Here is a 21,587-nt window from a genome sequence, read left to right as displayed (position 1 = left end):
CTATGCATTGGTTTGCTTATTGGACAAACAGGGATAATAATAGTACTGATCTCATAAGCTTGTTTGCAAATTTAAAGTGACAATGTATTTAATGCCCTCAATGATATTGGTTATTATTTCATTACTCTTAATAGGCCAGTTCCCCTCCATTGCTGTGTTCTCTTTAGCTTCCTTTCGTGTTCACAATTTCAGTTTCACTTGAGTACTTTCTAAGCTCTTTAACACTCAGCCTTCCAGTCACCACCAATATGAATCACTATACTTTCCTCCTGTTGAATCGCATTACTATTGGAAATGATTTTTCGTGTCAGGATGAAGACTATCCGTAAGCTGCCATTAAAAAAATTTTTTTGTATTCTTAATTCATATTTTATGGCATAAACCTCTTATTTCTCCTCGTAGTTTGTAACTATGACTACCCTTCCCATCGTTATCATCCATTTCATCCTCAAGGTCATAATAGAATAATGGTATTCAGTCTTTGGCATGCTTAGGTTCAGCATCGAAGGTATTTAGTATTAATATATAAAACTCAGGTTTCTTGACTTCCTTATTACTCTTAAATGCTTGGATTCTTACAGATGAATATAAATCTTGATTGCTCTGTGTGCCCAAACCAGTTAGGCTGTTGTGCATCTTGTTTATAATATGTGACTGCCCTCTGTTACTAGGTAGACTCTATTAACTAACCCATAGAAACATCCTCTGCTCATTCTTTTCTGTTTTCTGTCTCATTGCTGTAGCAAAGAAAAATATTGTGCTGAAGACTTAAAATTGAATTGCAGCTGGAATTTGTAGGTATAGGAGGGAATATGGTTAGTTTTAAGCAAAATTATACAAGTGCTGTTTTCTTTTGTGCCCACACATCATGGACCTTCTCCTGGTAACCTGGTGCCCTCATGCTGCCCTCCGACTTTTCAGTGCTTTACTAGCAGTGCTTCCCCTCCTCCAAAATTGCCTTCTGGCTTTATCCTTCACCCCCCGACACACAAGCCTGTCAACACTATAATCATTTTACACAAAATAGTATGCCTAATCACTTTCCTATCTCTAGTTTTTCCTCAGTATGTTTTGTCTGTTATTCAAAATTCAGATAAATGCTGGAATTTGTGGCAGTCTTGGAAGACGTTTGGAACAAGTTGCTTACCTTTTAAGTTACACTGTTTAGACAGCTCTTAACAGAAGAGAAAGAGCATTTGTAACACCAGTCTTTCCTTCCCTCTGATTCAGACAAAGCAGAATACATTCTCCACACTCTACTTCTGAAACTCAAAGGAGCTTAGGCATTTGGACTTTTCTACATGTAGAATAACAGACTTTTGAAGGAGAAAAGAACCCTAGAAAATCTTGAGCCCACTGATTTTAATTGTTATATACCACAGCACTCTCACTAATAGATAGGTATGTTGGTATTGTTTAGTCGGTAGGTCGTGTCTGACTCTGCGATGCCAGGGACTATAGCCTGCCAGGCTCCTCTATCCATGGGATTTCCTAGGTAAGAATACTGGTGTGGTTTGTCATTTTCCTTTTCCAGGGGATCTTCTTGATTCAAAGATCAAACCTGCATCTCCTGCCTTATATTTTTTTAATTAGAGACTAATTACAGTATTGTAGTGGTTTTTGGTATACATTGACATGAATCAGCCATGGGTATACATGTGTTCCCCATCCTGAACCCTGCTCCCACCTCCCTCCCCATCCCATCCCTCAGGGTCATCCCAGTACACTGGCCCTGAGCACCCTGTCTCTTGCATCGAACCTGGACTGGCGATCAGTTTCACATATGATAGTATACGTGTTTCAGTGCTATTCTCTCAAATCATCCCACCCTTGCCTTCTCCCACAGAGTCCAGAAGTCTCTTCTTTACATCTGTGTCTCTTTTGCTGTCTTGCATATAGGGTCATCGTTGCCATCTTTCTAAATTCCATATATATGCATTAATATACTGTATTGGTGTTTTTCTTTCTGACTTACTTTACTCTGTATAACAGGCTCCAGTTTCATCCACCTCATTAGAACTGATTAAAATGCATTCTTTTTAACGGCTGAGTAATATTCCGTTGTGTATATGTACCATAGCTTTCTTATCCATTCATCTACCAATGGAAATCTAGGTTGCTTCCATGTCCTAGCTATAGTAAACACTATATCAACACTATAACCTTTAGCCCAGTGATTTTAGTCATTATATACCACACTGTTTCCCCATCTATTTCCCTCCTAGTAGTGACAGTGACTAGGATTCTCAGTCTTAGGAGTAATAGGGAAGTGTTGATAAAGGGGTTATAGTGCTGTGATGAACACTAGAGTACACATGTCTCTTTCAATTCTGGTTTCCTTGGTGTGTATCCCCAGCAGTGGGATTGCTGGGTCGTATGGCAGTTCTCTTTCCAGTTTTTTTAAGGAATCTCCACACTGTTCTCCATAGTGGCTGTACTAGTTTGCATTCCCACCAACAGTGTAAGAGGGTTCCACTGAGCCATCTGGGAAGCCCAATAGATATGTTCAGTTCAGTTCAGTTCAGTCACTCAGTTGTGTCCAACTCTTTGCGACCCCATGAATTGCAGCACGCCAGGCCTCCCTGTCCATTACCAACTTCCGGAGTTCACTCAGACTCACGTCCATCGAGTCGGTCATGCCATCCAGCCATCTCATCCTCTGTCGTCCCCTTCTCCTCTTGCCCCCAATCCCTCCCAGCATCAGAGTCTTTTTTAATGAGTCAACTCTTCACATGAGGTGGCCAAAGTACTGGAGTTTCAGCTTTAGCATCAGTCCTTCCAAAGAAATCCCAGGGCTGATCTCCTTTAGGATGGACTAGTTGGATCTCCTTGCAGTCCAAGGGACTCTCAAGAGTCTTTTCCAACACCACAGTTCAAAAGCACGAATTCTTCAGTGCTCAGCTTTCTTCACAGTCCAACTCTCACGTCCGTACATGACCACTGGAAAAACCACAGCCTTGACTAGACGAACCTTTGTTGGCAAAGTAATGTCTCTGCTTTTGAATGTGCTATCTAGGTTGGTCATAACTTTCCTTCCAAGGAGTAAGCGTCTTTTAATTTCATGGCTGCAGTGATTTTGGAGCCCAGAAAAATAAAGTCTGACACTGTTTCCCCATCTATTTCCCCCCTACTAGTGACAGTGACTAGGATTCTCAGTCTTAGGAGTAATAGGGAAGTGTTGATAAATGGATTATGTGTGGCATTCTTTAGGACAGAAAAAAGGGAGGTGAGTTAATTTAGAAAGAAACTGAGGCATTTTGATAAGTAGTCTCTTCGGTAAGGCATTCCCATATGAGCCAGTAAGACAGCAGTCAAACAAACACCAGGATCCCTTCTGCTGTGGAAATTATTTACTCTTTTACCCTCATCTTTCCTCTCAGCCCCACTTGCCCAATTGTAGACTGCCTGAGATACTCCATATCAGGTCCAGCCTCATCTCTAGGTTACAGGTGGGGAGCAGTGGAGCTCACCAGCTCGAATTTTCCCCCCATCTGTTCCCTTTGTTCCCATGGTAGCAGATCAAGGAATCGTTTCAGACTAAGCTTACAGAAACTTCCCATTATGTTCAACTCATTTTCTCCTTTTCAAGTGAACCCCCAAAATACTTGACTTTATTAAAGGAGTACTAAGTACAGTTGTATAAAAGTATATGCTAGGTAAATTTTGAGTTTTATTAAATTACAGGTCTATTCTCTGTTCATGTAGGCGAAATTCACAGATGTGGAAATTGCCCACTTATCTGGCAAATGAGAATGTACCATCTTGCTCTTTGGAGGTTGTCTTACTCTAGTGTACTGAGGAAAAAAGTTAATCAAGGAATTAATGCTCCAGAATATAAAGGTCAGACATAAAGGAATAAAGATAAAACATTTAGTCCAATTGTCTAGTACTCCTAATGTGTTTTTTTCTTGCATTCTGGCATATTAAGAGAAGAGTAGCCTGAAAGTATTGGCAAGCTGAATTCTACTCTTGGTTTTGGCCTCCTATAGAAGCTTATTAAGGTGTCCCAAAATATGTAATTTCATTCCTGACTCCCTAGTAGGTTCCTTCATGTATGTTTTGCTTTTTAACATTGTTCTCCCCGCATCTTTTCTCATATTCTGTCATAAGCAGCCACAGAAATCTGCAACTTGGCAACTTGGGTTAACTGATTCTGGGAAAAGTTGATCACACATGAGAATCAATGAGAGATGAAATTCTGAAACATGCATTGTAAAGAGTTTTTAATCCTATGACTCAAGCTAGGCCTAGATCCTTCTAAGAAATAATGAAATTTCTATAATTTCCTCCTTTAATTCTTGTTTTTTGAAAACTTCCACATATTAAGTCCAACCTGACTTGAAATTCTTACATTTCAGAAGATTGTCACGTGTAATCTTCTCTATTTTAGGCAGCATGTTATATTATATATTATATATAATATATTATATCAATAATGTATTTGGGTAACTAGAGGGAAACAGTCATGACTATGTAGTCTTTTATCTCTTCGTTTTTTTTTTAATTAAATAAGACCTCTGAAATACATTAACTGAAACCTTAGAATCTATTAGCCAAACTCTGTGTCCATAAGATAAATTACTTCTTTTCGTTTCTGCTCATGCTTACTCCCATAATCAGCCTTAACATTCTGGTGGCAATCTATAGATCTAGATATAAAATGGTATATGATTGCACACTTAAGAAAATGTACTGGTTTCCAGTGCTTGCTATGAGACCCAATTTCAGTGTTTTTAGAAAACCATGGTATGTGTGGGTATGTTCAAGAGGTTTAAGAGTGTGTGTGTTTTCCTCTAATTGTACCATCAGGAAAGTGTAACTTGCCCTTTTCTATTGAAAATATAAAAATGGTCTGATTTCTCCGTAGCCACTTGGGGAAGAACATGATTACAATGGTGATTTAGTATCACTGTTAGCTTGGAAAACCTCTTGTCCTTCATATGCAAAGATAGTTTTGAGAGACATTTTGACTTGTTTTGCATATAATGGCAATATAATTTGAGCTATTCCGTGTTCTTTCTCATGATTTTAACATAATCTGGACTTTCAGAATATGTATAGCCAATATGTAAGGGTTTCTCTATGTTCAATATTTTAGCACTTTTTACATGTGTGGTACTCTGCTGTGCACAGTGGTAGATACTAAGATAAATCAGACATAGAAGTAGACCTCAAATACTTATTATTAGAAAAAATAAATACACTGTTATGTACTATGCGAAGTAGAAAATGGTGAATGCCATAGGAAATATTTAGGTTAAATATCATATAATTTCAGAAGGATTTATTCAATATTTATTAAGAATTTTTAAGTTTACAAGTTTTATGCTAAGCATAATACAGTATTATCTGCCCTTAAGGATCTGATCTGATGGAAAAGACATCTAAATAATTATAACACCCATGGAAGAAGTACAGTAATAAAAGATACAGACTGCATATCATGGGAGTAGAAAGGAGATATTAAGGAGCTTATATTTAATCAGTCCCATATGTAATATTTATTAAAAGTCTTAACAGAGGAGAAAGGTGGCCAGCTTCCTTTTGGACAAGTTAAATATGAGGTACCCGAGGGACATGCACATGGAAATGTTCGACAGATAGTTTTCTAGATGAGTCAACAGCTTAAGGAAAAGGAGTGAGCAGGAACTGGCAGGACAAATTTGGGAATGATCAACATAGTTGAAACTAGATTGAGATCTGCCAGGGAGGGATTGTATTGCTGCTGCTGCTGCTGCTGGGTTTTGGACTGTGAATTTTAATTCATTGTAACTAGATTCAAACCCTTTATTAATCAAAATAGCAACCATTACAATCAACACATTTTTACCAATGAGAAATAAGTTTTTATTCCTGTAGCATAAAAATCCATGGTTCTGGGTTGAATGAACTCTTGGGAAGCATTTTCTGCCTCCTGCTGGTGGTGGAAGCATTTTCCCTATTAAAAAATTGTCGAGATGCTTGAAGAAGTGGTAGTCGGTTGACAAGATGTCAGGTGAATATGGCAGATGAGGCAAAAGTTTGTAGCCCAATCTGCTCAGCTTTTGGAGTGTTGGTTGTGCAATGTGCTGTCAGGCATTGTCATGGAGAAGAATTGGGCGCATTCTGTTGACCAGTTCTGGCTGCAGGCATTGCAGTTTTCAATGCATCTCATCAATTTGCCTCAATTTGCCGAGCCTACTTCTCAGATGTAATGGTTTCGCCAGGATTCAGAAAGCTGTAGTGGATCAGATGGGCAGCAAAACACCAAAAACTAACCATGACCTCCTTTTGGTGCAAGTTTGGCTTTGGGAAGTGCTTTGGAACTTCTTCTTGGTCCAACCACTGAGCTGGTCATTGCTGGTTTCACATAGAATCCACATTTCGTCACACATTACAATTCGATTGAGAAATGGTTCATTTTTGTTGCATAGAATACAATGACAGTTTCTCTATTTTCGGTCAGCTCCTGAGGCACCCATTTGTAGAGCATTTTCACTCTTTCCCATTTGCTGCAAATGCCGAATGACCATAGAATGGTTGATGTTGAGTTCTTAGGCAACTTCTTGTGTAGTTGTAAGAGGATCAGCTTTGATGATGGCTCTCAGTTGGTCATTTGTCAACTTCAATGGCTGGTCACTACACTCCTCATCTTCAAGACTCTCGTCTCCTTTGCAAAACTTCTTGAAGCACCCCTGCACTGTATGTTCTTCAGCAGTTCTTGGGCCAAATGCGTTGTTGATGTTGTGAGTCGTCTCCACTGCATTACAACCCATTTTGAACTCGAATTAAAAAAAAAAAATCACTCGAGTGTACTTTTTGTCTAATGTCATTTCTGTAGTCTAAAATAAATACAAAATAAACAGCATGTAATAAGTCATTAGCAAAAAAATAAATAAAGCAAGAAATGTGCTTTAAAATGATATATAGCATAACCACATTTATTTAAGAATATATTCCAGTATCAAATGGCAAAGTTCAGCAATGCAAAACTGCAGTTACTTTTGCACCAACCTAGTAGCAAAAGAAAAGTGATGAGTAAGAACACAAACCCAGGATCTCTCACATTGAGAAGGGTGGAGGAATAGGACTCCACGTAAGAGGAGGAGCAGTGGTCACAGGGGATGACTCAGGAAAGTGTTGCATCACAAAAACTAAGGGAGTACAGTTTTAAGAGGGAACAGTTAGCAGCCTCAGGTTCAGCCAAGATGTCTGGTACCATCAGACAAACAGGAGACCCTAATCCTCACAGTATTTCACTAGAGCAGTCACAGCAGAAGCCAGATGGAGAAGTGATTGAGAGGCTCAGAAGTAGAGGCAGTGATTGTATACCATTTTGCGGAGTCTGACTATGAAGGTTTGAATCCTACCTCTGCCACTTACCAGTTTTTTGACCTGTTGCAAGTTAATCTGTTTTCTTCATGTTTAAAATGGAGATTGTAATACCTTATATTAATTCTTCTATGAGGATTCTGAAAGTTAATATATGTAAAGTTCTTTGAAAAGTACCTGTATATGTTTTACATGTGATAGATGTTAGCTATTATCATTATTAAGGAAGAGAGAGGAGAGATTAAATGTTTGCTAGAGAAAGGGCTGGTGGTTGAGTTATTAATGTTTGATTGTTTGGTTTTGGGGAGTATGGAGGGAGACAGGTACTTCCTGTTAGTAGCTGAAGGACTATAACTTGGTTTGAACCTGAGACTTTAGCTTTTACTATAATGGAAGGCTGTCTGGACTAAGAAGAACCTGTTTAGAAATCTGTAGACTTTCTAATCCTAGTTTGCTGTTAACTCTTGGGTTACAGTGTTTGTCACCTACCGTTCCAATTTCCTACAGAAAGAAATAATAATTCCTGTTTACCAAGCTGCCAGTTATTGTATAAGTAAAACTGATAATCTTGAATGATGTTTCTTATCCTTGAGGTTTTCTCTCAAATCTTCTGTAACTCCTGTAGACTCAGTTTATAAATTCACTTCTCTAGGTACCCATAAAAATCTTGTACATGCCCCTCCAGGTTCCCAAAAAACTTTGTACATGCCCTTATTACATCATTCGTCACATTGTTGGTGGTGTGATGCTCCCCCACCAGTCTGTGAACTGCAGTGCTCTCTATCAAGTGCCTGGCATATTATAAACCCTCAATAAACATCAGGTTGAATTGATTTTAGAAAAATGATTGGATCTGATACATATTTGGAAGCTCTATTGCTTGAGCATCACAAATTTCAAAAACTTTAAAAATATTTCTATGTAATTGTCTACTTATTGTTACCTTTTCTGAATTACTTAATTGTTTAATGTCAGAAAGGCAAAGGTCCTTCTTTTGATTAAGCCTAATGTCTAGTAAGGATGGACAATATTGTTGAAGTAGCTTTTTGTGTTAATTCAACATCAGTAATTCTAAAGGCCTAATTTAGCGCTTACCATTGAAAAGGGTAAGAATTTGGTAGTAAATGCCTGAAGCAAAACTAGTTAATTAAATGCTTTAATGCTAAATGCTAACTAGCACTAAATCAGAGTTATTCAGATCCTTTTTGTACTCTTATTTCAAGTTGCCACCACCAACCTTTCCAGAAAAGAGATTGGCCTTCACTTGATGGATCATTACTTGGTGGGTGACTGTGCAAGGTCCAGTGAAAACTTGATTACCACTCTTAGATGGAGCCTGAACAACTTTCTTTACTTTCCTGTCTTCCAGTTTTTTCTGAAAATGCCTGTACTTTCAACCTATCAGAACTATGTCTTTATATGTATGTTTATATACTTTGTCTGTTAATACAGTATTAGTCATTGAGAGTCATGTGTGTAAATATTTGTAACGTAGTATTCTCCTTTCTTTGTTGAAGCGCTCTCCATCCTGTACTCCAGCTAGCAAAGGCAGACGTGTAAGAGACTACTGCACTTGTGTGCCCATCCCGATGCCCTCTACCTTCTCTTTTATCCTTTTTGCCTGTGGTTGCAGTACATGCTAATGTTTTTGTGGTGTATTACATTTATTGCATGCTTTGTGCTGCTGCTCTTGCTACTGCTACTCTGCTTTTCTGTATTTTCTTTTTTTGTTGTTGTTTTTTGGCTTTGGCCGCAAAGCTTTAGGAATGTTCATATAAATTTCTATAACCAAAATACTAAAATTGTAAAGTATCTTTTTTATTTTGATGGGGTGAAAAAGTGATCCTAAAGTATGCTCCCTAAATTGGCCACATACAAAGTAAATGAATTTCTGAATAATCCAGTGTAAGCAGTTATGTAGAGATTCATAGAGATTTTAATTATGTAGAAAGAAAGCTTGATAATTCACATTATGCAAAATTCAAAAAAGATTTGGGATAAAGTATGGATCTGACTGATTATAATTTTTATAAATCAATTCTGGAGAAGTTTTTGATAGATTTTTTAGCATAGTTCAAAGCTATATTCCCAAATACCTTGTATTTAGAGATTTGAGGCAGTGATGTTGATAATCATTTATATTCTAAGGTATTTCCAAGATTGAAAAAAACATTTATAGCTTTCTTTATATATGTATTGATTACAAGCTATAACCATCTTCCTGTGCTAAACCCAATCCAGTGTTTCTCAACCTGAAATGGGCAAGCCACTAACTCTATGCTGTAAGGTTCTGATATGTCCTGAATGGGGAGTCTGTTTGTGAAAAGGTCTCAAATTTTTCTAAACCAGCCTCCACCCCAACACCAATATACACACTTTCAGACTCACTAGTTGAAAAGATAGCTGACACGGTTTGTTCTGGTTTTCATAGGTAATGTAAATAACAACATTCAAAAGGAAAATCTATGATTGATACAAATTTCAAACTTTCTCTTGTCAGCTTCATGATTTTTGGTGTTGATCAGCACCTTCAATCCATAATTTTGGACTGGGAAAGTTCTAAAGGGAATTATCTGGTTTATGGAGGGCATGGGAAACAGTGGGTCTCTCCACAAGCAGTGGTCTGCCTGTGGAGAGACCCACTGCTTCGTGTGCTCTTATCTTCAGGTGTGATGGACAGTTGATTGTAAAATAAACATGATTAACCCTAGCATAGCGTATGTTTTCAAGCTACTGTTTAATAATGAATAAGCAGTTCAGATCCAATGGTATGGCAAGTAGAACTGCGACTTCAACTGATACCTCATTTATTAAAGAAGTTGATGAAAAGATTGCTGGTTAACTGACTTATTGATTATTTTTATATTTGGGTATTTGGATTTGTCCAATCTGAATATATGTTAATTAGAAGGAAAGACCAAAATGTTGTGTGCTGAGTTATATTTGGTTCAAATAATTAGTCTGTGGATTGACTGCTTTATTAACTGTTTGGTTTTGAATAAGGTTATCCTTCAGAGAGATTTTCTTTTTCTGGTTAAATTTATCATTACTTATGTTTCTTGCCTTGTAGATCTCTGCCCACACAGAATATTTTTGTGAATCTTTAAATAAGGAAAAAATTTTGAGGGAAATAGCTGTTATAAGGCCCCTGCTATTTAGTTTATATTTTAATCTATAGGATATAATTAAGTCACACTTTACTAGAGCCTATTGGCTTATAATTACATATGGTTTTTTACAATGCAGATGTGATAGGTGTGGTAATTTCCTTTCCAGTCTTCCTTTAATTTTTCCTTATTGAATATTTGACAGATAAGAAATCAGGTAATGTCTATGAGGGAGATGATTAAAGAGTTACCAATTATTCAACAATTAAACAGAAACAGAATAATGAGTAACCTTCATAGTCCCTGGAAACATCCATGAAAGCAGCAGGACATGAATAGTTACCACTTCCAACAGTGACCTTGAATCTAACTGTGGCATACAGTTCTTATGTCACATACTGTGTTTTTAGACAAGAAATACATGATATTTTCATAAATTTAAAATTCTTTAAGTGACTGAAATGTTATATTTCCCATGTGCTCTAAAGCTTCATTTATAATCTAGATATTTATATACTTTTTATGTGGTTTAGTTTAATTAATAATAGTATAAAAAAGATTTGTTATTAATGTCTGAATACAGATAATTATGGAAAGTTTTATAATGTTTTCATTAATAGTGAGAAACACTGAATATCTTTTGGATTATTCCTTTAGAAATTAAAGCAGAGACTGTAAATAGCCAACATGTGGCTGGGCTTTATTCTGTGTTTTCTTAGAACATGTGTAAATTCTCCAGAGTAGATATTCAAATGAATAAGCTGAAAATAATTTAAGGAGAAAATTTTCATAAAGAGAAACAAGTTACATCATTTGTAACTAGTAAGATTACATTTACAGGTCATAAGCTTCAGTAATTTATTATTTGTTTTAGAATGATAGAATGATAAAATATATTTACTGTTATCTAAATGACATGCAGTACTGGTTTTTAAATCATAAAGTGAAAGTGAAGTTGCTCAGTTGTGTCCGACTCTTGGTGACCCCATGGACTATAGCCCATCAGGCTTCTCCATCCATGAAATTTTCCAGGCAACAGTACTGGAGTGGGTTGCTATTTCCTTCTCCAGGGGATCTTCCTGTCCCAGGGATCAAACCCGGGTCTCCCGCATTGCGGGCAGATGCTTTTACCATCTGAGCCACCAGGGAAGCCCTTTAAATCATAAGCACAATTAAAAGAAATAACTACTTCAGTGAAAGCTTGAGGTTACATGTTTCTGAATAGTAAAAATTGGGTTACTTTCCTCTTTGTTTTTAAAATACTTCCAGCTACGGGATAAAGAAAATTGATGAAAATTTGGATTTTTTTCCCATTAACTTTGAGTTTTATATTTACCAATACAGAACAATGTATTAGATGCAAGCTATTTTTAAATCTCTTATCAAATTCATATCAAGTCTTGGTATCGTTTTCTTTTAAAACTAGGTTTCTTCGGTGAATGTTTTGCTACTTGTTCAAACCTATAATTATTTTTGGAGTAGAAAGGACCCATTAATACATATTCAAGAAAGTCATTTTTGATCTTTTTATTATTTATAAGAAGGCCATATTGCATAATTTGAGAAAATCTGGAATAGTGGGTCATCTAAAAATCAGATCTGAGCCAAAGCGGAAAAAATTTTCTATTTCACCATGCTGTTCTAAAAACACATTTTATGGGTTATTCATTAGAGAAGTCCTAATAAATTCAGGAAACATTATGGACTTTTTACATGACATTTTTATGCATTGTGAATAATATGCTGATATTAGGCTTTTCTGCTTTTTTTTCCCCAAGCAGTAGAGCATTAAGTAAAAGTGACATTAAAGTATGGTAAATATTTCTAATACTTACTCATCAGAATAACTCCTTAAAGTATGTTTACTTAGAAAAAAGAATCAGTTAATCAAAAAATAGAAAAAGAATTGCTTTTACTACTGCTTTTACTGAGAAAGAAGTTTCTCAGTAGATCACAGCTTATAAAATATTGAGTGAATTGCTTATTATTGTTAGTGTGTTAGTTGCTCAGTCGTGTCCGACTCTTTGCGACCGCATGGACTGTAGCCCACCAGGCTCCTCTGTCCATGAAATTCTTCAGGCAGGAATACTGGAGTGGGTTACCGTGCCCTCCCTTCTCCAAGGGATCTTCCCAACCCAGGGATTGAACCAAGATAGCTTATACTATTCAGTTAAGATCTGTTTCCAAGATCTTCCTTTGGATTATATCACAATATACTGTCCAATTAATATAAGCTATTTATTGTTCCTTATTATTTTCCCCCTTTTATCGTTCTTTCTATAATCATAAACTCAATTATCAATTTAAGATATCTCTGCTATGATATTTTGGTATATCATATTTATTAGCTTTTCCTGCATTATTAAGTCATTGTTTACATTTAATGCTATAATTATTTTTATAACACAAAGAATTTTTAACTTCCTTAGTTTTAATATAATATTAATTATATTTGTTTCAAAGGTAAAAGTAGCTAATATGCTATTAATTGCTTTGCTGTCATATTATACCTAAATCATTGCCAATTAATTATTAAAATTAGTTTTAGGCTATCTATAAATCCTGGCATATAATCATTGAGTATTTTGAAAGTTTAGTAAAATTAATTGCCTTTAGTAGTTAGAATAAGCCATTTATTATAAAGGCATTTGTAGCATGTAATTATAGATAAAATTAATAACATCTTAAAAGCATAATTGTGTTGGGGTTAACATTTTGCTGAAGGGAATATGTAAGCAGTATTGTATTTTTCTTGTTAATGGTAACTCTTTTGAGATGTCGTTTACACTGGTAGTAATCCAGAAAGGAAAGAAAATATTAAAACCTATTAATCTAATTAGATGTTAGCTTTTATTAGTCTTTTAAAAGACCTGGGAAGTGTTTTTTTTAAGTTTGATATTCAACATTTTTTTGCCATGAGTTTATTCATTTTTACCAAACTTTTGTGTCCTTGTTTTTATGAGAAACACACTTGGAAAATAAAGTGGTAATTTTTAAACTTCACTTATATATGCATGTTTTTTGTTAAATCACAGTATCATTGTAAATGGCATAGTTCACCTCTTTAATTTGGTCAGTTAATGCCATTTCAAAATATTATTTCAGTATTTCTTACTTTGAATTTTGTTAAACAAAATTAACTTGATTTTGTTTAATCTCTGGAATTTATTTTTACTTTAAGAGCATAAAGCTCCAAAAAGTTAGTGTGGAAATTTTCATTATTCTATTTTACTGTATTTAGGATGAGTTATTTTTAAAATTTTAATGTTTTCCACTCCTGAATAACCAGTTTTGATCTCTTTCAACTAGGAAAATAATTTTAAAATCTGTTCTCATTTCTGTTGTTTTTTCATTTTATTGATGAGCAAAAATGTGTTAGGAGAAAAAGATTTATAAATGACAATAATTCTTCGGAAGGGCCAAGAGGTATGTGCTTAAAGCCTCAATCATTCCTTAAGAGTCACTGATTTATGTAATTATGGATTAAGCTGTGATCATGTTTTTCTTTTTCCTTTGCCAATATTAAACTGTCATAATGTCACATATGTTAGTAAATATTTTAGCTACCAACTTGATTTTTAGATTTGACAGTTGTCATGATGTGAACCTCTCATTAGAACACATATGGCTTAAAGTGGTATATCCCAATTTTAGCACAAGAAAGTATATAAAACAGTGTGTCCACATTCTGTCAGCTTGTGTCCCTATGGCACAAAGTGCAGGCCTGCTTTAAAGTTTCAGCCAGTACTACTAGAAGCACCAGTCTCTTACCTTTCTCATTTTTGAAGAGTTTTAAAGTAATTGGACCCAGAGGAACAAAGCCACTATATTAGCTATATTAAATTTTCTTCTCCCAGAAAATTTTTATGGTCTTAACTCACAGTCTTATTTTAAAATCTATTTCAACCTAAACAGAACCAAATCGTTTTCTGAATTCTCTTTATCACCTTTTTTTAAACAGCATTATCCTTCACATAGGAACTTCTGATTTTATGTCTTTTAAGCTGTGAGCTAAAGGCTTCTGCGTGACAGGTCAGAAGCTTACATTTTCTTAAAATAATCCAATTTTTTCAAGTAGCAAATCCTCTATTTGGACACTTCTTTGAAACTTTATGAGATCATTAACTCTTGATTATTTGAATCAGTTTTAAAATTCTTATTAAATTTTAAATTTAAGTCGTCTTCATTGTAAAATGTATCAGTATTGCTTTGCTTATCAATTCCATTTTAATTGAACCCACTCACCCATAAACTTTTTATCAGCTTGCAGTTTATATAATCTTAGGGAAACCAGAAGGAGATTTTTAGAAAATAAAAGACTTTTTTGCCTTATTCCCAACCTAGGGTCATATTTCAGATTAACAGGTAAGATGGATAACTTTCTCCATGGCTGTCCTTTAGTGAAATTGTGAGCTAGGCAAAATTTGTCTGGAGTGCCATTTGCTTCCTTACTCTCTGTTCCTGGTCAAAGTTCCTTGTCAGCCTCCATGATCTCTAAATTGTTTTGAATGTGTCTGCTATGGAGGTTTCTTGGTACAACGAAGAGTACTGAGTTTGGAGTCAAGAGATGAAATTTGGGCCTGGCTTCCCCACCTTTAAGTCATACTAGTTTTATGGAATTATCTACATCTCACACACTGAGCTAACATACAGCTGGGATGTGTCAGTTCAGTAGTTCAGTTTTTAAAATATGAAGTATTCTCCTAGCTGTTAGTACATGGCTGCTACTCCAAGTCCCCTGGGTGCCCTTCCTGGGATCCTTCCTCTCCCCACCTCTCCCTAATCCTACAGCTAAAGGTTTAAGGCCCAGCTGGTGGCCATGTTGGCCCCACCAAAGTCTTCCCTCGTAATTTGCCAGAATACCTGCCCATGCCCACTACCAAGGGAGGCCACATGTGGGCACCAGCAGAGGGCTACTCCAGGACTGGCCAGCCAGCTAGCCAGTCCCTGAAATAGGAACCATAATAATAACAAAGAAATTTTTTTAAAAACCTTTTTAGTATATATTTAAAATCCTTAAGCTGATTGCTCTTATTGATCCGTAATAAATGATGATTTACAGCAAATACTAATCTAAGCATTGTTCTTGCTGTACAACATGTTTGAAACCAGTTTCCTAATCCTCCCAAGTCATCTTCATGGCCTTTCATTTAAAAAACCCAATCCTGGTAATTCTGAAAATTGCAAAACTGAATATATCATCAATCAGTGTGCTCCATAGGACTGTTTATGCTAAATTTTAACCCAAAGTGTCTTCAGCTACTAAAAATACTTGGTTAAAAGGGTGCAACTGAATATAAGTGTGAATATTTCTACTGCTGCAAAATAAAAAGAGGATTTAATTTAGTGACAAAGCTGACAAGTTAGTTTCTTTTCCTTTCAACTAATGCCTTATAGCAAACCAAGTTTCATTCTTACCAAGGACAAAATTATTCCTAATCTGCAGAACATATTTCTGTTAAGTACTCTGCATTTATTTCACTTGTATGATTTATTTTGTGAAATACAAGTAAAGAACATACAGTAGCTCAAAGTAACAGATGAGTGGTGAAGACTGGAGCATTTTGTTAACTGTTGTTATCTTAACCTTTCTTTAAAGCTAGTGGTTATGAGGCTGTATAATGACACATCCCTGTTGTGAATATTCAGAGTGAAGTTTGTTATTCTCCTTTCTTGAGACTGTTGCCATGATCATGCCTTGAAGAAATTTACTAAGAGCTGCACATTGTTTAAAAGTGATGTCTTGGGTTTTTGTTTTTCCTGACTTATTTTCCTAGACTGATCCCGTTGAGAACACATATGTACGGAATCCGAACGTCAAGTTTTACATCCAGTCAAGGTCCACCTCTCCTTCCACATCTAGTGAAGCTGAGCCAGTTAAGGTGCCTCATTGGAGCAGTCTTGCTCCTCAACTTTTCACTTGTGTCAGGAAAGAGGGACTTGCAAAAACAAGTGAAATCTGACTCTCCTCCTTTTAACAAATGTTTTGTGTAATAAATCACAGCATATTGGAGATCATTACATTTGACTGATAATATAGATAGGATTGTAAAACTGAAGTAAATAATGGTCCCCCCAATTTTAAGTAGAGAGCTATATTGAACAGAGGACAGAGTTATGTGAATTTTGGAATTATAAAAACTATAGATACATGGCAATGTCAGGTGCCATTCTCATATTTTAATTCTAATCTAATGAAGATACGACATAACTGTTCCTTCATAAGCAGAACTTAAAACTGCCACTGCTGGCAACTCAATAGTTTATTATAAGTATTAATCAGCAGTAGGTATGCAACTAAATCATGCCTTTAATAATGCAAAAATAGTGTATTTGCACCTTAAGTAAGTAAATGATTTTAAACAGCCAATTAGTCAATTTTTCTCAACAGAGATCTTTTTCTCAACAAGTCAAAAGGATATATTATTCCTCAGTTAATGCCGTCCTGACTCAGATCTAGTTCTGATTATTTACTCAAGCATGATAGTTCTGACATAGCTCCTTTGCCTCCCACTTGGTCTTCAGAGCTGTGTCTGGCATTCCAGGTGAAGCAGAGAGTCCCCTTTGGAAAGCTGTCTGAAGTGAAGTTTGAGGTGTAGTCAGATTCTAACTTGATTTTTTTCCAACCCCGTGGTGTATACTACCTCAGACAGGTTAAGTTGATGACACCATCTGATTTTTTAGATTATCATTGTTTTAATATTTTGAGTTCATGCATTTTTATTTTAATGTTAAAATATTTCAAGCATACAGAAAATAATATTAGAACCACCCACATAACCACCATCCACACATTTAAGATGTGTAAACATTTTGCTCCAAAATTTGTATTAAAAAGAAAATATTCCAGACAGTTGAAACATCCTACCCTATACCATTACCCCTCCCCTTTCCCAGGCATATCTGAATAACCTGAAATCGAGGTACTCCTTTTCTTCCTTACTTTTACATGTTTATTTCATTTGTATTCATAAACAATAATATAATAGTGTTTGTTGTATATTTAAATTTTACACAGAGGTTATCTGCATCATATAAAGATACATGTCCACTTCGTTCATTCATTGTAACTATTGCATTATATCTCATTGTATGAATATACCACAACTATTTATCCATTCTCCTGTTGTTGGATATTTAGGTTGTTGCCAAGTTTTTGTTATTACAATTCATGCTGAAGTGAACATCCTAACAGCTGTCTGCTTTTGCACATGTGCAGAGTTTGTTTAGCCTATATACCTAGAAGTGGAATTATTGGATTGTGTGGAATATGCATTTCAGCTTTAACTAGATCTTGTCAAATTATTTTCCACAGTGGTTGGACCAATTTTCACTCCCACCAGCAGTGTGTGTGAGTGAGTTCCTCTATTTCCCCACATTCTGCCAACCCTTTGTACTGTCAGACATTAACTTTTATCTATTTGATGGGTATTGAGTGGCATTTTTGTTTTAATTTGCATTTCTCTGATTTCAAGTGTTATTCAACATCTTTTTATGTGTTATTGAGCATTGGTGATTTGTCTGTTCATGTCTTTTGTCTGTTGTTCTATTGAATTATTTTTCCAGTTGTTTTGTGATTGTTCTCTATGTATTCTGGATACTAATTCCTAGCTGGCTATATGCGTGGCAAATACTTTCTTCCAGTCTGTGGCTTATTTAAAATTTTTATTTTTTATATCTTATTGCCTTGCAACAGTTTTTATTTTAATGTAGTTATATTTATCAATTTTTTCTTTTATGACTTCTGCTTTTTGTCTTTTTAAAACAGTTCTGCCCTATGCAGCAGTTATAAAGATTATCTTCCATATTTTCTTCTAAAAGTTTTTAAATTTTGCTTTTACGTGTTTGGGACTTTAAACAAACTAAACTTTGTTGTTAGGTGTTATGAGAAATGGGGTACTAATCTATTTTTCTCATACGAACAACCAGCTCTCCTGTATTTCCTCTATTGATTTGTAAGGCTATCTCTGCTTTTTATATAAATGGGTCTGTCTGGGGATTCTCTATTCTCTTTCATTGTTCTTTTTGTCTATTTCTGCACCAATGTCACATAGTCTTATTGTAGCCTTAAAATAATTCCTGATGCCTGTTATGATCAGCCACTCCCAAGTACCTTGTTCCTTTACTTCTTGACCCTTTCGTTTTATATATGATTTTTAGGTTCAGCGTGTAGGTTCCATGTAAAGCTTTTGATTGGATTTAAATTTATAGATTATCTAAGGAGAATTCGTCTCTTTGTGGTATTGGGCGTTTTGGTCTATGAACAATGTCTAGGTACTCTTTTATATCCTTCAATGAAGTTTCATTATTTTCTTCACGAACATGCTCCAAATTGCTTGTTAGATTTGTTCCTAGATACCCTAAAGTTTTTATTGCTCTGGTGAATGGGACCTTTTAAAAATGTTTTCTAAACTAGGTGTTGCTATTCTTTATGAATTCTGTTGATCTTGGATTCAGCACCCCTACTTCACTCCTTCTAATTCTGAAAACTTCTCTTGGACTTTCTGTGTAAATTCAAGTGACAATTCTGTTTCCTGTGAATTTTTCTTTAGTAACTTTCAAAAAGGTTTTGTATTCCTCTCTGTTATTTCATGTTTTTTTTTTTTAAATATTGAGTTTAATACTTTTTTCAAGCTTGAAATTAGAACTAAACTCACAATTAAATAGAAAACTCTGAGAAGCCCACCTAAATTCCATGTGTATAAAATATTTGGGTTTTGGAGCTTACATGGTAACAGAGACAAAAAGGGACCATTCATTTTTTCTCTAAATGTTTTAGAATATTCTGTAACTTTATACAAAGCTAGCTTTTTCCTCTTGCTTGCTTAGCATCCTAAAGGAAGTCATTCTTTGTGTATTTTTTTTTACACTTTGCTAATAAGTGATCTCTCTTTTTTCCACAATAGCATCCAGTAAAATCCTTTCATTCAAAGAAATATCTTAATAGAAATACTGCATAAAGATATAACTTGTAGTTAAATTTCTGTCAGTTCTGAATTCCAATCATATTAAATAATCTAACTCCCTTCTTAGAAATTACTTTCTTCACAAAATCCCACTAATCAACCCATCAATCAGTATATCTCTATATCTGTCTCACAGGTGCTCACTCACTCTCTCTTAATCTCTACACACAAACACACAAATCCACAGAATTGTTTTCCATATGTGTAATATGCATTCTGTATACAGAAGTCAAAGGAGTTAAAGGACTCTTCTAAATATTTTATTATAAATCTTGATAAAAACTCTCAGATATTTTATAGAATTAATATGGTATTTTCAGTTGAACTTGAAAATTAAAATTTAATATCCTCATTTTTAATGTAGGTGAGATGCTATGACTTTCTTATGTTTGTCTATAGATTCTCTTTTACAACTTACTTATTTTTAAATTTCCAGATTGAAGTAGTTTTTACAAATTGAACAAATACTAATGTTTTATTTGTAGATATTGCAGAAAGAATTTAAATTATCAACAGTGAGAATTTTAGTTCCTTGAGATAATTTTTCCTTATGCTATTTTGTTTGGCTGTACTTACATTTATTTTAAATGATGGTTGAAGTAGATGGAGTGTTTTATGACATTTATTTCCTCTTTTCCCCTGGATTCAGACTGTAGACTCTACTCCACTTCCAGTTCATACACCAACCTTAAGGAAAAAGGGATGCCCTGGTTCAACTGGCTTTCCATCGAAGGTATTCAATCTAGTTATAAGCATGGTGTGTTCTAAAAAACAGAGAGAGAGAGAGAATGGATTTCTTCTGCTTTTTGTATTTGGCATGATTTTTACTACTGGTTTCCTCAAAATTACAAACATAAAAGCTGAGAAAGAATAAATTCTATATGAATGGAAATAATCACCACTGAGAAAGGTAGGACAAACATGCAAATTGTTTTGCTTTATTTCCATCTTCTGAAATTCACTGTTTTGAAGTCTGTTAGTATGGAATGAGCATATACCATCTAACCCAACCATCTCATTCCTTAAGAAAAAATTTTACACAGAACTATAACAAGATGCTTACTGCTGTTTATGTCAGCAGAGTTGGAAATAGGAGAAAGATAGGTAAAATATGGCTGAAGTGCAACAAAATCACATTTATATAAGTTATCAACACCCAAATGTGTCTAATTCATAAGGATATATACATATCCAAGGACCTGTGTAGATCACATTAGATTGGGTGATGGATTTCATGGGGAAAGATTGACGGTGGATCATCAGGATGAATTTTTTTTTTTTAAGTAAGACAAAATTAAATTGGAGGGCCCTCCACGAAGCACTGGTGATAATATTTCATGGACTGAATATTAATTTTTGTACACCTATTGTCCCTCTCTACAAAATAAAGTTTACTTCATGGTTTCTAAAAGATTGAATCTACAATTATCTCAATATAAAAGTATTTAAAAGGGAAAAAAAGTTATTTAAAAAATATTTAAGAAGGGTTTGCTCCAGATAAAGTCACCTTTACTTGTCTGCTATAGTGTTGAATCCTAATTGTGTACAACCACTAGTTTGCAAGTTTGCAAGAAGGATTGGCTCTACTTTGTTCTCACATCTTTTATTAAAAGTATTTTAACTCATCCATTGAGTAGCTTGAAGTCTGCAGCACCAACAAAATAGGAATGAAAAGAACACTTCTTCATATCCACCTCTTTAAATTTTGAGGTTATAGTTATTTCTCATTATACTCCAAATTACTGCATAACCTAAAATTAATGTGTTCATGCTTGAGGTTTAATGCCCTTTTACTAGACTTTTTTTTTTCTCTTCCTCCAGCTACCTTTTGTGGAAGTATTAGAAATCAGATATTGACCAGAAGACAAGAAAGGGGATCTTAGAAACCTCCAGAAGCCAAGTAGTCTAGAATTTAGGACTGAATAGACCCTAGAGTCACACACCACTGAAGCAACTTAGCACAAGCGCATGTTATATATTATACTATCCTTAGTTGGAATTAGTGAAACATGGGCCTTTTAATCTTTATTAATAAATAATGTCTATGTCTTACAGTTTAACCAGCACCTGCCACTTGATCATTTAAAATTAATGTTCTGCTAAAATGTTGTTTATATTTCCTATTGTTGCATACTCAGTTAAAATTATGATATTCTGAGTAGATCTCTGGAGAAGAAGTGTATAATGAATGTGTTTTGTAAGT

The 21,587-nt window shown here is 35.0% G+C and overlaps 1 protein-coding gene across 18 annotated transcripts in view; it reads left to right on the top strand.

The window, feature by feature from the left end:
- Positions 1-21,587, top strand: part of CDC42BPA (CDC42 binding protein kinase alpha) — a 296,769-nt gene that overhangs the window by 239,984 nt on the left and 35,198 nt on the right. For 7 of the 18 annotated variants that reach the window (XR_003514893.1, XM_027564637.1, XM_027564634.1 and 4 more), the window contains 3 exons: positions 8,829-8,867; positions 16,196-16,300; positions 20,034-20,117. Coding sequence is in view for 17 of the 18 variants with exons in the window: in XM_027564637.1 (XP_027420438.1) it covers positions 8,829-8,867; positions 16,196-16,300; positions 20,034-20,117 (228 nt within the window). In the remaining variant the exon portion in view is untranslated. The remainder of the gene's footprint in view (positions 1-8,828; positions 8,868-16,195; positions 16,301-20,033; positions 20,118-21,587) is intronic. The other 11 variants (XM_027564638.1, XM_027564643.1, XM_027564648.1 and 8 more) reach the window with 5 other exon arrangements.

Source organism: Bos indicus x Bos taurus, chromosome 16 (assembly GCF_003369695.1).
Source record: "Bos indicus x Bos taurus breed Angus x Brahman F1 hybrid chromosome 16, Bos_hybrid_MaternalHap_v2.0, whole genome shotgun sequence".
NCBI classification, from domain to species: domain Eukaryota; kingdom Metazoa; phylum Chordata; class Mammalia; order Artiodactyla; family Bovidae; genus Bos; species Bos indicus x Bos taurus.
Note: the sequence above shows the minus strand (reverse complement) of the source record. Positions and strands in the feature narration are given on the sequence as shown.